Source organism: Oncorhynchus nerka, linkage group LG3 (assembly GCF_034236695.1).
Source record: "Oncorhynchus nerka isolate Pitt River linkage group LG3, Oner_Uvic_2.0, whole genome shotgun sequence".
Lineage (NCBI taxonomy): Eukaryota > Metazoa > Chordata > Actinopteri > Salmoniformes > Salmonidae > Oncorhynchus > Oncorhynchus nerka.
Window position 1 is genome coordinate 57,125,934 of NC_088398.1, and position 17,193 is coordinate 57,143,126.

The following is a 17,193-nucleotide window of genomic DNA, read 5'->3' on the forward strand; positions in this document are numbered from 1 at the left end:
TGAAAAACATCTGAAAGACAAACAAAACAAATCAATAAATATTGGTGGTGGATAAGGTGTTCCCACTTAGCGCTTTGTGCAACTGAAAAAGTGCTATTTAAACCCAATCAATCAAACATGTACTCACCTGATTAGTAGTGTTAATTCCAGGTAAGGGGAGGAGACTAAAACAGCCCTCTATGGTCATGCAGAACCTGATTCCCTAGGGCACTAAAACTGTCTAACTTCTATACAGCAGGGTAAACCCAGGGATAGTCAAATAAACTGCAGCTAAAACATGGTGAATACTGATTTTATTACATTTGTATGTATGCAGAATGCAGATGTTTATGAAAGGGAGAGTACTTTGAAATGTAAGCTCATGTTATTTATAAACATGGACACACAAATACATGTAAAATATAACTAATCAGCTGTTAGGCTCGTTAACTAAAATTGTCCCCAAAATAACTCAAAACTTTCAGATAGTTTTTTTTTAAGACAGAAGCATTTTGGATAAATTCATAACTTGATATCGGCCTCAAAATATCAAGAATGTAGAAGCTATCTCGAAGGGTGCCTAGTAAAACATACTCAACCACTGGTGTAAAGTATTTCAGTAAAAATATGTTAGAAGTACTAATTAAGAAGTTTTTGTTGGGGGTATCTGTACTTTACTTTGCTATTTATATTTTTGACAAGTTTTACTTCACTACATTTCTAAAGAAAATAATGTACATTTTACCTGACACCCAAAAGTACTCGTTACATTTTGAATGCTTAGCAGGACAGGACAATGGTCCCATTCACGGACTTATCAAGAGAACACGTGGTCATCCCTGCTGCCTCTGATTTGGTGGACTCACTAAACAAAAATGCATATTTTCAAAATGATGTCTGAGTGTTGGAGTCCCTGGTTATCTGCAAATGTTTAATACAAGACAATGATGCCGTCTGCTTTGCTTAATATAAGGAATTTGAAATGATTTCTACCTTAACTTTAGACACTTACGTACATTTAGAACCGAATACTTTTAGACTTTTACTTAAGGGGGGTGACTCACTTGTACTTGAGTAACTTTCTAAGTATCTATAGTTTTACTCAAGTATGACAATTGGGTACTTTTTCTAACACGGCACTCAACATACACATACAATCCTAGTTGGGTCCATAGCACCATCTTTAGTCTATAACCAAAATGCATGAAGCAGTAGTGTGGGTCACTGGCCAAACTGAGTCCTTTAATGTAGCAGGCATTACAACGGCTGAAAGCAGCGGCTGGCTAGTTAGAGACGGGTGGGTTAGTTAAGAGACGATCAGTGGTGAGTCAACATGTAGTCACTGGAACAGAAAATGATGCCCGATGTTCTGGGCAGAGATAATAGGATGGCCACCCGCTGCTTTTAAAAGTTTGTCAGCAAGGTCTGTTTTAGACTTTAAAATGTTGAAGGCTTCTGAACTGGCGAACAAAATATCAAAGGTGTTTTATGTGTTTTCAGTATGAGGAAAATACAGCCAAAATACAGCCAAGATAAAGAAAAATGTGTTTGTGGAGTGTAAACAGGAAAGATACTGCCCTTGGATGTGGTTAAATGAGATCACAAACAAACATACTATGTCCTCTATCCCTCGATGTGAAATGTCTTTAAAAACACATGTATTAAGATTTGGCATATAATTATGGGCTACATTTACAGGTGTCAATAACAATGGTTTACCCCCTTTAACTTCTGGTACAGTAACTATCTTCGCTACAGTAACTATCTATGCTACAGTAACTATGTTTGGTACAGTATCCGCCAGACATCACAGAGGAAAAGAGACAGGCAGCAACAGTTGTCATGGAAGACGAGCCCTGTGTCCAAATCTCTGTCCTTTCTCCTAAAGTGTTTGCTTCCCTTCATGGATTTCAGAGGAGCTGACTGATGTAAGAAATATGGTGGAAACTCCCTCTGGCCCAACATTCTTACACCAATCCAACACTTTAAAATCAATGGGGAGGAGTGTGTGAGTGCACACTTCAGGGGAAAGGGGACAAATACACCTCTACTCTGTAAAGAAGCATGTCACGTGAAAGGTCAAGGGTCATCATGGTCTTTCCTGGTGTTGGAGGACCCTGATGGAGTGAGCTGTGCTGTACTGTGCTGTGTCTGGGCCCTGTGGGGGAGGGATGGGGGGGATGAGGGAGAGAGGGAGGGTCAGAGATAGGGTCGGGGATAGATGAAGAGATGAGAAGGGGGGGGGGGGGGGGCAGCTCTAGCTCTGCAGTCCGGCGGCAGCGTCCCTAAGGCGGTCAGCTTCCTTTTCGAGGTCAGCGTCCCGTTGGCGGTCAGCGTCCCGTTGGCGGTAGTGGAACAGGCTGGTGGTGTCCAACTCGCTGGCATACTTTATGGCCTCAGCAAACAGCTTGACCACCTGACGGGACCACAGGGAAAGGTTCAGTGATGGGGTCAATTCAATTCGGGAAGTACTCCAATTCCAAATAATGCTTTTCTATGAGTAAAACTTGGAATTGCAGTTAACTTCCTGAATTGAAATGAAACTGACCCTGGAAAGGTGTCTCAATCTGTTTAAGACATGATTGTCTGTTCAATTCTTGTAAGTACTGTAAGTTGCTTTGGATGTGTGTGTGTCTTGTCACTGTGTCTGTGTACCTGGTAGTTGGTGATGAGAGGCACCCCGTGGTCCACAGCCATCCTGCGGATCAGGAAATTGTCCCTGAGGAACTTGCTGTTGTTGTTGGGAAGGTTTATCACCAGGTCAATGTGGCCCTCATTGATCAGCCTACACACATACACAGAGAAAGGTTACAGTGAACCGAGGAGAATAGGAGAAGAGAGAAAGGGAGAGGAGAAGAGAAGAGAGGAGGAAGTATGAGGAGAAGAGGAAAACAGGGCTGTGGATAAACAGATGAGGTAAAGCATCTAAAGATACATTTATATCTGAAGCCTTTTGTCAGACAGAGACACATCAGGATGGAATGCTAATGATAATATGGAGGGGACACAAATGACAACCACATTAAAACAAAGGTGACATCAAATCCTCTGTCCACAATCACACACACATCACGTGCCTCTCCTGAGGCTGACAGCAGCACTGTGTAAGGAGGAGTAGTGTGTGCGTGTGTGTGTGCACTCCTCGTTGTTATATTTCATATTCCTTATAATTCTGTGTAATTGGACTGTGTGTTCTGAGACATTATTCAGAGTTTAATCACACGCCAAATATATTATAGTGATGAAGCAGTAAGAGCTGTAAGGAGTGAGATGTTAGCAAAATACTAGGGATGTACATCTTTCCCTTTCAAGACAATTCCATACTCATCTAGATACTGTACATGGGCTCCGATACGATACAGGATTGATACGTTTTTAGCTTGAAACGGTTTGTGGGATTCGGTTTGATTAGAGAACGAATCGTTGCGATTCAGTTTGATGCACTAACATTCGTTGCATAAACACATTCCAAATCCTCTGCTGATTAGCTCATGAGTTGGGCCTCTCTGATCCGGATCTGTCTGAACTGACTTCTGCGTGTGTGTATGTGTGTGTGTAAATGATGCATGTCTAGGGTGTATCTACTATTTTGGCACCTGAGCTGAGCCATAAGGGAAACTAGGCACCACCTCACTACCAATATGAGATTAGTGGGGGCAACGTGTTTTTAGCCTCCCCCCACTTCGGTTCTGAAATCACCATCACCCACTAAATTAACGTGTCATTTTTGCAGATTAAGTGTTTGAGCTAGTATTGTATCAATATTTACCGTTTACAAATGAGCTATGACATAGCCAATTAATATATAGCCAACTTTGGATTTAACCCCCCACCCACCTCAAAATCTAATGGTTATGACCGTTGACGTTTTTACGGAGTAACCTTATTTTTCCTCCTGCATCGGCCATGCAGCGTGCCTCACAAAACTTGATTGTTGTTCTTGTTATGAAAATATTAACTTTACCCTGTATATCTAAAAATGACCATATACACTGATTGTTTAAAACCAAACTACCTAAAAAACTATTGCCGTTGGTGAACCTGAACAAGCTAAGTAAAATCTATACTAAGCCTGTTCATCAGGTATAGCCAAATGTCTCCAATAGTTTACATTTATTCCGGTAACATACAATACATACAACCGCACATAGATAACAATAACAACCTAGCAGATTTCATAGGTTGTCACTAAACTATAAAGCCGAATATCGCGCAAGCCAATTTAGCATTTGAATGCTGAAGGTGCCGTGCAGATGTTCAAGATCAGGCCGCCTACCTCGCGTTGGTCAGTGTGTGAAGCTGGGCACAGTGCACAGTTTTACTATAGTAGGCTACTGATATTCATTGACTACAGCTCAGCATTCAACACCATAGTACCCTCCAAGCTCGAGGCCCTGGGTCTCAACCCCACCCTGTACAACTGGGTCCTGGACTTCGTGATGGGATGCCCCAGATGGTGAAGGTTGGAAACAACACCTCCACTTCGTTGATCCTCACAACTGGGGCACCACAAGGGTGCGTGCTCAGCCCTCTCCTGGACTCCCTGTTCACCCATGACTGCGTGGCCACGCACGCCTCCAACTCAATCATCAAGTTTGCAAACAACACAGTAGTAGGCCTGATTACAAACAATGACGAGACAGCCTACAGGGAGGAGGTGTGGGCCCTGAGAGTGTGGTGCCAGGAAAATAACTTCTCACCCGACGTCAACAAAACAAAGCTGATCGTTAACTTCAGGAAACAGCAGAGGGAGCACCCCCCTATCCACATCAACGGGACCGCAGTGGAGAAGGTGGAAAGCTTCAAGTTCCTCTGCTTACACATCACTGACAAACTGAAATGGTCCACCCACACAGACAGTGTGGTGAAGAAGGCGCAACAGCGCCTCTTCAACCTCAGGAGGCTGAAGAAATTTGTCTTGGCACCTAAAACCCTCACAAACTTTTACAGATGCACAATTGAGAGCATCCTGTCAGGCTGTATCAACGCCTGGTACGGCAACTGCACTGCCCACAACTGCAGGGCTCTCCAGGGGGTGGTGAGGTCTGCCCAACGAATCACAGGGGGCACACTACCTGCCCTCCAGAACACCTACTGCCCCCGATGTCACAGGAAGGCCAAAAAGATTATCAGGGACAACAACCACCCGAGTCCCTGCCTGTTCACCCCGCTCTCATCCAGAAGGCGAGGTCAGTACAGGTGCATCAAAGCCGGGACCGAGAGACTTAAAAACAGCTTCTATCTCAAGGCCATCAGACTGTTAAATAGCCATCACTAGCACATTAGAGGCTGCTGCCCTATATACATAGACTTGACATCACTGGCCACTTTAATAATGGAACACTAGTCACTTTAATAATGTTTACATATTTTGCATTACTCATCTCATATGTATATTAGTGGGGCGGCAGGTAGCCTAGTGGTGGTTACAGCGTTAGACTAGTAATCGGAAGGTTGTAAGATCGAGCTGACAAGGTAAAAATCTGTCGTTCTGGCCCTGAACAAGGCAGTTAACCCACTGTTCCTAGGCCGTCATTGAAAATAAGAATTTGTTCTTAACTGACTTGCCTAGTTAAATAAAAATAAAATAATAATACACTGTATCTACTGTATCTTAGTCTATGCCGCTCTTGTCACGACTCCCGCCGAAGTCGGCTCCTCTCCTTGTTCGGGCAGTGCTCGGCGGTCGACATCACCGGTCTTCTAGCCATCGCCAGCTTCCATTTCATTTTCCATTTGTTTTGTCTTGTTCATCCGCACACCTGTTTTACATCCCCTCATTCTCTACGCATATATTGTCCTCTGTTCCCCCCCATGTCTGTGTGTGTAATTGTTCGTTGTGCAAGAAACACAAGCATTTCGCTACACCCACAATAACATCTGCTAAACACCAATAACATTTGATTTAATTGCCTGGGGTTGTTCGGGATGCAAAATGACTTGTTGATCAATGACTGTCAACACAGTTACATGCTTAATTCCACACTGAAGGAGAGGACGCATCAGTTGTCACAAAATATGAGAGGTATTTTCGGAAGGTAGATTAATAACGTTTGAAAGGAGGGTGCCCCGATCCACATCAAGACTGCAGTAGAGAGTCACAAGTTTTAAGTTCTTCAGTGTCCACATCACAGAGAACTTGTCATGGACCAACAATACCACCACTCTTGACAAGATGGCACACCAGTGTCTCTACTTCCTAAGACGGCTAAGGAAATTTGGCATGCTGCCCCGGGTGTTCTCCAAATACTCCCGCTTCATCATCGAGAGCGCCCTGACCTGTTTCATCACGGCCTGGTACGGGAATTGCTCCGTTCACGACCGCAAGGCCCTCCAGTGGGTGGTGAAGACGGCCCAGTCCATCACTGAGACCGTGCTCCCACCCATCCAGGACATCTACTCAAAACAGTGCCTGAGGAAGGCACGCAACATCATCTAGGACCCAACACACCCCAGAAACAAGCTGTTCTCCATAATGATGACGGAATTGGAGAATGAGGTCTGATACCAACAGGCTCAGAGACAGTTTCTATCTACAAGTCATCAGACTACTTGAATTGGACTGACCACCTGCTCTGTTACTACACACCTTAGCACACATGCACTCATTCATGCACACACCCACACAGACATACACATATACATTCATACTACACACCCACATAGACATACAAACACACATATACATTCATACTACACACACACACACACACACACACACACACACAGACATACACACACATGCATACTACACACCCACACAGACATACACATACACATTCATACTACACACAGACATACACATATACATTCATACTACACACCCACACAGACATACATTCATACTACACACACACACACACACAGACATACACACACATACACATGCATACTACACACCCACACAGACATACATTCATACTACACCCACACAGACATACACATACACATTCATACTACACACAGACATACACATATACATTCATACTACACACCCACATATACATTCATACTACACACACACATATACATTCATACTACACACAGACATACACATATACATTCATACTACACACCCACATATACATTCATACTACACACCCACATATACATTCATACTACACACAGACATACACATATACATTCATACTACACACCCACATATACATTCATACTACACACACACATATACATTCATACTACACACCCACACACACATATACATTCATACTAGACACACACATATACATTCATACTAGACACACACATATACATTCATACTACACACCCACAGACATACACACACACACACACATATACATTCATACTACACACACACACAGACATACACACCCACACAGACATACATTCATACTACACCCACACACACAGACACACACACATATACATTTATACTACACACACACAGACATACACATATACATTCATACTACACACACACATATACATTCATACTACACACCCACACACACATATACATTCATACTAGACACACACATATACATTCATACTACACACCCACAGACATACACACACACATATACATTCATACTACACACCCACACAGACATACACACACAGACATACACACACACACACACATATACATCCATACTACACACCCACAGACATACACACACACACATATACATTCATACTACACACCCACACAGACATACACACACCCACAGACATACACACACACATATTCATTCATACTACACACCCACAGACATACACGCACACATATGCATTCATACCACACACACACATATACATTCATACCACACACACACACACACACATTCATACTACACACACAGCCATACACACACACATATACATTCATACTACACACACACACATACATTCATACTACACACACAGCCATACACACACACATATACATTCATGCACACAACCACACAGACATACATACACATATTCATTCATACTACACACACACACACACATCACAACTGCTGCTACCAGACTCAGTTTATACACTGGCCCCCCATTCCCCCTCTTCCCCAATACACATGTTAATATTGGACTAAAAATTGTACCATCCTGTATTGTAATTATGCTAAAATGTTTATTCTATTGAAACATTTACTTTATGTTCATATTCTTATCTTTCATTATTTCTTATTGCTGTTGCTTTGTTGGGAACTTGCAAGAAAGCATTTCTTTGGACGATGTATACCATGCGTATCCTGTACATACGACTAATACAACTTACTCTTTATCCCTCCCTCTATTCCAGACAGTCGCCCCTTGCCCTTATCCCCTCTCACCTGATAATACTGGGCAAGCTGGCATCTCCTCCCTCCTGGCTGGGCCATGCCACAGGGGTGGCGGGCACGTCATTGACAGAGAGCCAGGCCGAGGTGGCCTCTGTAGCAAAGAGCTGGAGGAGAGACCACACACACACACACAGAGGGGGAGAGAAGCAAATGTCAGTTTGTTCTCTTTCTCTTCATATCCTCTGTGTTTTGGTGTGTTGTTTTGGGTTGTGCATAGACTATCAGGTCGACTAGCAGTCTAACTCATGACTGAACTTCCAATAGGAGAGAAGAATTTTGCTAGACCCGCAATAACATCTGCTAAACACGTGTATGTGACCAATAAAATTTCATTTGAAGAGTAGTAATTGAGAACAAACAGTAGTACTCACCTTAAAGCCTTCTTCATTCAGCTGGTGTGCTGTGGCTAAGAAGTTGGGCCGGAACGAATGCTGAGGGAGGTAAAAATCGAATCAGAATCACAAACTAAGCCCTGGTCAAAAAGTAGTGCACTACATAGGGAATAGGGTGCCATTTGGGACGCATATGAGTCTCTGACCCTTGGTAGCGTTTGCTTTTGAACATCAATAGAGGAGAAACAGAAGAAACACCTCTCTAAGATGAAATCTGTACATTCTTTCCCCCTCTTCTCCTCTGTGAGCCAGATCAACAGCCTAGTTGTGTCGTCACACTGTGTTAAACAGGACCAAGTAATCAGGTTTGTAAAGGCGTGTCAGATTCACAGCCATGTAGGCTGGTCATTAGGAGGGAAAGGTAGAAGAGAAACACAGCCTCGGTCGCTAATTCTGATTTCACACCACCCTCCGCTCTGTCCCTAGTACCTGCAGACACACACACACACAGATATTCCGATTTCACACTAGTGTCCACCCTTTGTTGAAGTCTTATTAGAGACGGACATGGACGATGACCCTATAACAACCTCTCTCTTCAATCATTCTTCCATCTCTCGCCCTCTCTTGCAGGGTTTCCGTAAGCCGGTAATTGACGGCTTTTGGCCGATAAAATAAATGAAAAGTCGATAAATAAAATTGTAGCTGGCCAAATTGTCCATAGCAGCATATCATACATCCCGATTTCGTGCTTCAGCACCATTTTCTCACTGTCTTCTGCGCTGCCTTATGCGCCTGCTGCTGCTGATGGAGCGAGAGAGCAAGAGAGGAGCCTCGGGCTACTGTTTCTTGTGAAGATGGATGCCTTTTTCATTGAAGTAAAACAAAAACGGTTTAAACCAGTTTGAAAGTGTTTTGTTTCATTTTGTTCTCTTGGAAAATGTTTTCCAAATGTAATGTTGTGTTTGTTGCAATATAATATCCTGCAGCCGTTTTACAGGTGCAAGACACTAATCTGGACGCTTATAAGAAATCCCACTACGCCCTCTGAGGAACCATCAAACATTCAAATCGTCAATGCAGGACCAAGATCGACACTTAATACACCGGCTCTGAAGCTCGTCAAATGTGGCAGGGTTTGCAAACTATCACGGATTACATAGTGAAATCCAGTCGCAAGCTGCCCAGTGACACGAACCTACCAGACGAGCTAATTATTGGGACGGTAAAGCATTTTTTCTACTTTTTGTTCTAAGTTACAGATGCACAAATATCATACCCCCAAGACATGCTAACCTCTCACCTTTACAATAACAGGGGAGGATAGCATGTTTTTGGGGGGTATGATACACTACATGACCAAAAGTATGTGGACACCTGCTTGTCAAACATCACATTCCAAAATCAGGGGCATTATATGGAGTTGGTGCCCCCTTTGCTCCACTCTTCTGGGAAGGTTTTCCACTAGATGTTGGCACATTGCTGCGGGGACTTGCCTCAATTCATCCACAAGAGCATTAGTGAGGTCGGGAACTGATGTTGGGCGATTAGGCCTAGCTCACTGTCGGAGTTCCAATTCATCCCAAAGGTGTTCGATGGGGTTGAGGTCAGGGCTCAGTACAGGCCAGTCAAGTTCTTCCACAGCAATCTCAACAAACCATTTATGTATGGACCTCACTTTGTGCACGGGGGCATTGTCATGCTGAAACAGGAAAGGGCCTTCCCTGTTGCCACAAAGTTGGAAGCACCGTACTGTCTAGAATGTCATTGTATACCGTAGCGTTAAGATTTCCCTTCACTGGAACTAAGGGGCCTAGACAGAACCATGAAAAACAGCCCCAGACCATTATTCCTCCTCCACCAAATTGTACAGTTTGCACTATGCATTGGGGCAGGTAGCGTTCTACTGGCATCTGCCAAACCCAGATTAGTCTGTCGGACTGCCAGATGGTGAAGCGTGATTCATCACTCCAGAGATCACATCTCCACTGCTCCAGAGTCCAATGGCGGTGAGCTTTACACCACTCCAGCTGACTCTTGACATTGCGCATTGTAATCTTAGGCTTGTGTGCGGCTACTCGGTCATGGAAACCCATTTCACAAAGCTTCCAACGGCCAGTTATTGTGTGGACGTTGCTTCCAGAGGCAGTTTGGAACTCGGTAGTGAGTGTTGCAACCAAGGACAGATTATTTTTACGCTCTACGCACTTCAGCGGTCAGGTTCTGTGAGCTTGTGTGGCCTACCACTTCAGCTGAGCCGTTGTTGCTCCTAGACTTTTCTACTTCACAATAACAGCAATTACAGTTGACCGGGGCAGCTCTAGCAGGGCAGAAATTTGACTACTGACTTTTTGAAAAGGTGGCATCCTATGACGGTGCCACGTTGAAAGTCACTGAGCTCTTCAGGAAGGCCATTCCACTGCCAATGTTTGTTTATGGAGATTGCATGGCGGTGTGCTCAATTCTATACACCTGTCAGCAATGAGTGTTGTTGAAATAGCCAAATCCACAAATTTGAAGGAGTGTCCACATACTTTTGTATATATAATGTATTTGTGCATCTAACTTTCTCAGTAATCCTTATTCACGATTCATTCAGAATTATCCGTAATCATAGTAGCATCCACATTCATGTAGAAGTATTTAGAAACATTTTGCATGCCTATTTACAATAAAAGTGACTCCAAAATGACATGAATTTCTACTGAGAACAAACTAATCTGAAACACAACCAAAACAAACAGCGAATACATCCAACAAGTTTGTACAGTCACAAGCTTAATGTGGTCATTGCGTGCTAGGAATATGGGACCAAATAGCTAACTTTTTACTACTTTAATACACATCAGCACATTTTTCCCAATACTTTTGCTCCTCTAAAATGGTTCACTTGATATGAATGAAAATTCTAATTAAAGCTGACAGTCTGCACTTTAACCTCATAGCTATTCTTTGAATTCAATCAAAACTTTTGAACTATAGAGTAAAAATAAGAAAAAATGCTTTACTGTCCCAATAACTACGGAGGGCACTGTATCTGGCCAAGAAACACGAGGACGAAGTCACACTTTAGTAGCCTTTCTAGTCAATTTGACCGAACCTCTATATGTGGCCTTTCTCTGTGTGACCACCCAACGTGGCTGGTGAAATAGACATTCTTACCCGCCAATGTAAAAATATACCCAATTTGGCGGGTGTTAATTTCTAACCCTGACTATAGTGGATCAGTAAGCCTATAGGCCTATGCATGCAATGTGCTGATGCATTTAGTGCTCAAATCTCCGACAGCTGAACTGTGAGGTGGACAATTATTGTTTTAGGAAAGTAATATCCCTGGTTTATTGATGCTGTTGGCTGCATGGATGGACACCCTAATGGGTTACAAACCCAACACATATGGATGACCGGTCCATTTCTCAACTGTCCGGCCCCAAATTCTCCTAATGGAAACCCTGCTCTCCGGGTGGGTGAAGAGAATCCCGTGGTCATTTGGACATCAGTAAGTTCCATAGAGGCGAGGCGGAGGATAAAAGGATGGGACATGACATTGGTACTGTCAGATCTTTAAGCAGTACCAAGGCCTCCTGGAGTACTACTAGCACCGGGAATTGCCAGGGACCTCACGATACGATATTATCACCATACATTGGTGCCGATACGATATGTATTGCGATTCTCACAATTCTTTATTGTGATTGAATACTGTGATTTTAGTGCAATTCACTGTTCAAAACATAGTGCTCACCATGTCTGCTGCAGAGGGACAAGACAGAGCCATGAGAAAAATGTTGATCTGTAATGGAAATAAAAGTACTGAAAACAAATTGGCTCCCTATTTAAAAAGAGGATGGGAAACAAGCTATGAAGAAAATACTGTTTTGGTGCAGGTGCAGCCAACTAGCACAAAAATAATATTGCGATAGTCAAAACTATATGATATATATCGTCAAAAAGAATATCCTGATATGTAACTGTATCGATTTCTTCCCCCGTTACTAGGTACTAGGCCTTCATAACGCAAGACATATTCTCCTGGTGGGTAGCAGGCCTTCATAGTGCTAGACATATTCTCCCATCAGACCTGCACTGAGCACTTGTGACATGTGGAGCTGAATGCCATGATGAGAAATAACCACTGTCAACTTTCATCTGGCCCTCAAAGGACTTCCTCACATACAGACAGTCTGTCACTGGAGACAGGAAGAACGAGTGAGAGGAGAGGGGGAGAGGGGAAGAGAAGGGAGGAGGAAGAAAGGGAGGGAAAAGAAAAGGAGAGAGTGAAAGGAAGTAGAAAGATGGAGAGAAGAGTCTGTCACCAGAGAGAGGGAGGAGACAGGGAGGAAGAGAGAGAGGACAGGGGGAGGGTAAGAGAGGGGAGGAGGGAGAGAGGGAAAAGAGAAGGAGAGAGTGAAAGGAGAGGAGGGAGAGGGGAAGAGAAGGGAAGAGGAAGAAAGGGAGGGAAAAGAGAAGGAGAGAGTGAAAGGAGAGGAGGGAGAGGGGAAGAGAAGGGAGGAGGAAGAAAGGGAGGGAAAAGAGAAGGAGAGTGAAAGGAAGTAGAAAGATGGAGAGAAGAGTCTGTCACCAGAGAGAGGGAGGAGACAGGGAGGAAGAGAGAGAGGACAGGGGGTGGGTAAGAGAGGGGAGGAGACAAGGAGGAAGAGAGAGAGGACAGGGGGAGGGTAAGAGATGGGAGGAGGGAGAGAGGGAAAAGAGAAGGAGAGAGTGAAAGGAGAGGAGGGAGAAAGAGGGGAAGAGCGAAAGGGGGTGAGAGGGAGGGCGAAGGAAGAGATGTGGAAACTCTACAGAGAGCTCATAATGCCCTGTTTATCCATATCTCTCTCTACCCGATGAAAACAGACACAGAAGACTTTATAAACAAGACCTTCCTCTCTCAATACAAGACATCTATGTAAGTATCTGATGTACACACAGGCACAGACATACACACACACACTTTTAACTTTCCATCAGAAGTGCTGTCGTAGCCATGGGAGACCAGTCCGTGGATCGATGATCATTTATGATATGAATGCATCAGCCTTTTACAGATCCTGCTATTCAGCTTTAGTGTGGCTAGCTAGGAGCAGGCCTGAGGCACTCATTCATAACCCCACTGACTGGCTCGTTGAAGAGCGCTAGCTACGTATTACACATGAACACTACATTAATCTTACTAGCTGCACACGCATGGCTGTTTCTGACACACACATGAGAAACAGCAACCTTTTTAAGCTGCGTCCCATATTGCACCCTATTTCATATATGGTGCACTTCTTTTGACCAGGATAATAGGGCTCTGGTCAAAAGTAGTGCACTACATAAGGAATCGGGTGTCAACCGCTTTTGTCTACTCTGTTTTAGTATCTGACATGTACCTGAAAACAGCTTTTTACAGAGCAAAGCACTTTGGCAAGAGACTTGGGAAGAAAAAACAAATCCTGACAACTGTGAGATTATGGATTAAACAATTTGAGAGTGTTTGAAAAAGGGAAGTGTTAACCCTGATGTGTACTTTCTTGAACCACACACACACAGACCTGGATCCCGATGAGGATTCCTTTTGTAGGCAGCTTGAAGCCAGTAGATAGCATAGCCTTGAGGAAGGCAGAGTAGATGTTTGGTCCAAAACAAGCCACCTGCAAGGAGGGACACAGACACCTGTTAAGTGTATATATGTGCGTGTGTGTGCATGTACATACATACATACATACATACATACATACATGTGTGTGCGAGCCCGTCTGTGTGCGTACATGTGTCATTTGTGTGTGTGTCTGTGTAATGTATGTGTATGCGTGCTAGTACCTATATATTTGTGTATTTGTGTGTTTGTTTATACATAGTTGTTTGTGTGTGTGTGTGTGTGTGTGTGTGTCCGCACGCACACACACCTCTCCTGTGGAAGCCATTTCACAGCGCAGGACTGGGTCGGCATCACGAAGGCGAGGCCAGGAGAACATAGGAGCCTATCACAGAGAAGATACAAACAGACAGACCATTTTGGTATTTTAACCTGTGGAGCTCAGTGGTGGAGACCTCCCCCAACCCTGATCTTAACCATCAGTGGGGGAAATGCTAAACTGACTCAGGATCAGTGTCTAGGGGCAACGTCACCGAATATTGTGGCTGGAAGAATGGAATGGATGGAAAGGTATCAAATGTGTTTAGTGTAACCTAAAGTATAGGCATTACTGAAAAAAGCAGTGCAAACTTTTCTTCTGCAATCAGATATGTTCTGGTGATTTAAATCCTTATATCAGCATTATAATACCTTTTTAATGGTGTTAAAGGATGTGTCTACAGAAAGCTATTGATAAAAAGACATGGGACTACCTGTGAGTAAGAAATGTTGCTTTGGTTAGAAATTCAATCATACTTTGCTACATTCAACAACCGAGAGGAAATGGAGCATCAGGACCAGTGCTTCAAATCAAACAGGTTTTGTGACAAGGCTGCCATCTAGAGGTGGAAAATCTCTCAAACCCCCGGATCAACCATGTGGATCTAAACCCCAGCCTCCCGCTCGTGATGTCAACATCTTTACCACTTGGCCAAGAGGGTATTCCCTATCAACCCGTGTCAACTGATGGTTATTCAACGTTACGGTTGCTGAATCTTTGTAGTGACTGCACCAAAAAGAGAGTCAGACAAGGACAGAGAGAGCGAGAGAGAGATAGAAAGAGAGAAAAAGTGTTCGAGAGAGAGCGACACAGAATTGTCATATCCTCAACTCTGATGTAAATGTAAGAAGTTAGAGCTTGGCTCACGTATAGACAGCAGACGAGACTAGACTATTCACTACTGTTTAATATTCTCTTCTACGCAAGCCTGGATATTGAGAAGTTACAGAGAGGAGACAGGGATTATACCTAGCCCATTGCCCCCTCCCCCAACCACAGCTATTGTGCTGCCTCTCCTTTGTAATTACAACAGGAAATTACTTTGGGAGAAAACAGCGTTCAAGCACCAGCTGGCTGGCTGACTCCACACTCCACTCACACATTTCAATCTACCAGTAACAGTTTAGTTAGTCACTGCCATAACCAGGGCCTAAAATTAAGACCCGCCAACTGCGGGTATATTTTTGCCACTGGCGGGTAAGAATGTATAATTCACCAGCCACGTTGGCGGGTGGTCAGACTCAGGGCTTAACAGTGCGAGCATTTCATAAAAAGTCAATATCAACATTTCTGGGATTTTTTATTTCAGCTCATGAAACTTGGGACCAACACTTTACATGTTGTGTTGATATTTTTGTTCAGTATTCAAAAGTTAGACTTTATCCATGGCTTTCTTGGCTATTTACATTGTTTTGTTTACAAGTTAGGTTGTTTTTAAATGTTTGAGTTTGCTTCCACTGCTATCGAAGAGATGTCGTCGGCCTCAACTAGTCAAGATTCTCAAAGGCACAGTGACCACTCGAGTGGCCCCGTTACCACGTTGTCGTGACGTGACTATCATTAATCTGATGACTGTTATTTATTGAATCAAACTAACTATGTTTAATTGTTACTCAATTAAATTAATCATGTAACAATTAACTCATTAGGAATTTGGGGCACCATGGGAAAAGTTGTTTAACGAGTTACAATCTCCCGACTTAAACTCTAAAGATATCTGTATATCTCTTACATCAATAATAGACCATTATTAATTATTACCTCAGTCTTATTCTGAATGTCGCATAATCCGTGGACCCGCAAGAACCCTAGCCCTTTTGAATATTCAGTACTACACAAATGTATTTATTTACTAACTAACTAATAACACAATACAATACACACTTACATGAGATAAAAGTCCCTAGTGGACTGACACGATATGACGGCTTGTTTCACAATGGAAGGGCGGTGGGGAAAGATACATTTGAAAACTACGGTCAGAGTAACCAGAATACTTAGCCCCCTAACCACCGCTCATTCAGATTAGAAATACAATATATATTTACGCATAGACGTCTTTCTCTGTCGTCTCTGTTGAAACCAATCGATCCGTCTACGGGTAGTGGCTCAATACAAGGTTCTGGTTGTCTACCAGAGGTCACAATGTCTTTCTTAGTTGTAGAGCTTCTCTGGTCTTGGAGTGTTCGTTAGAAAAGATAGTTCAGACATACCAACAGTTGTATCAGTGGGGATTGTCTTCCTTCCTCGTGTCTTTAGTCAAAGTTCTAGGACCACTTTTTCATGCACAGCTGCAGACTGTGAATGTTCTGGTCTAGTCTACCTTCTTCACTTGTGTTGAGAGTTTGTAACCATTTCGTAAAGTTCAGCTCGCGCTGTATGTCGGCTGGTCTGTAGAGTTTAAACCATTTTCAGCTGTGTAGCCACTGCTCCAAGCAGTCTGGCGTCAGTACAACGTTTCTAACCATTTCAACGTGTAGCCACCTCTCTACACTTTCTAGTCTGTATGTTAATTCTTAGCTAGTCCTTTAACCTCTTCAACCTACAGCGTCCGGACAGTTTGGCCTAGAAACTATAATGACCCCTCTATGGAAAGATGAGACTGTCACGTACATATGGATTGTTTTGCTCTACGACGCCCACGGTCCTCACAAG

The 17,193-nt window shown here is 43.4% G+C and overlaps 1 protein-coding gene across 1 annotated transcript in view; it reads right to left on the reverse strand.

Moving 5' to 3' along the window:
• Positions 1-276: 276 nt before the first annotated feature.
• Positions 277-17,193, reverse strand: part of cps1 (carbamoyl-phosphate synthase 1, mitochondrial) — an 86,842-nt gene continuing 69,925 nt past the window's right edge. The window contains exons 33-38 of the mRNA XM_029637193.2: positions 14,530-14,604; positions 14,176-14,274; positions 8,678-8,737; positions 8,298-8,410; positions 2,635-2,764; positions 277-2,395 (exon numbers count right to left, since the gene is read on the reverse strand). Of these exons, the coding sequence (XP_029493053.1) occupies positions 2,237-2,395; positions 2,635-2,764; positions 8,298-8,410; positions 8,678-8,737; positions 14,176-14,274; positions 14,530-14,604 (636 nt within the window). The 3' untranslated portion in view covers positions 277-2,236. The remainder of the gene's footprint in view (positions 2,396-2,634; positions 2,765-8,297; positions 8,411-8,677; positions 8,738-14,175; positions 14,275-14,529; positions 14,605-17,193) is intronic.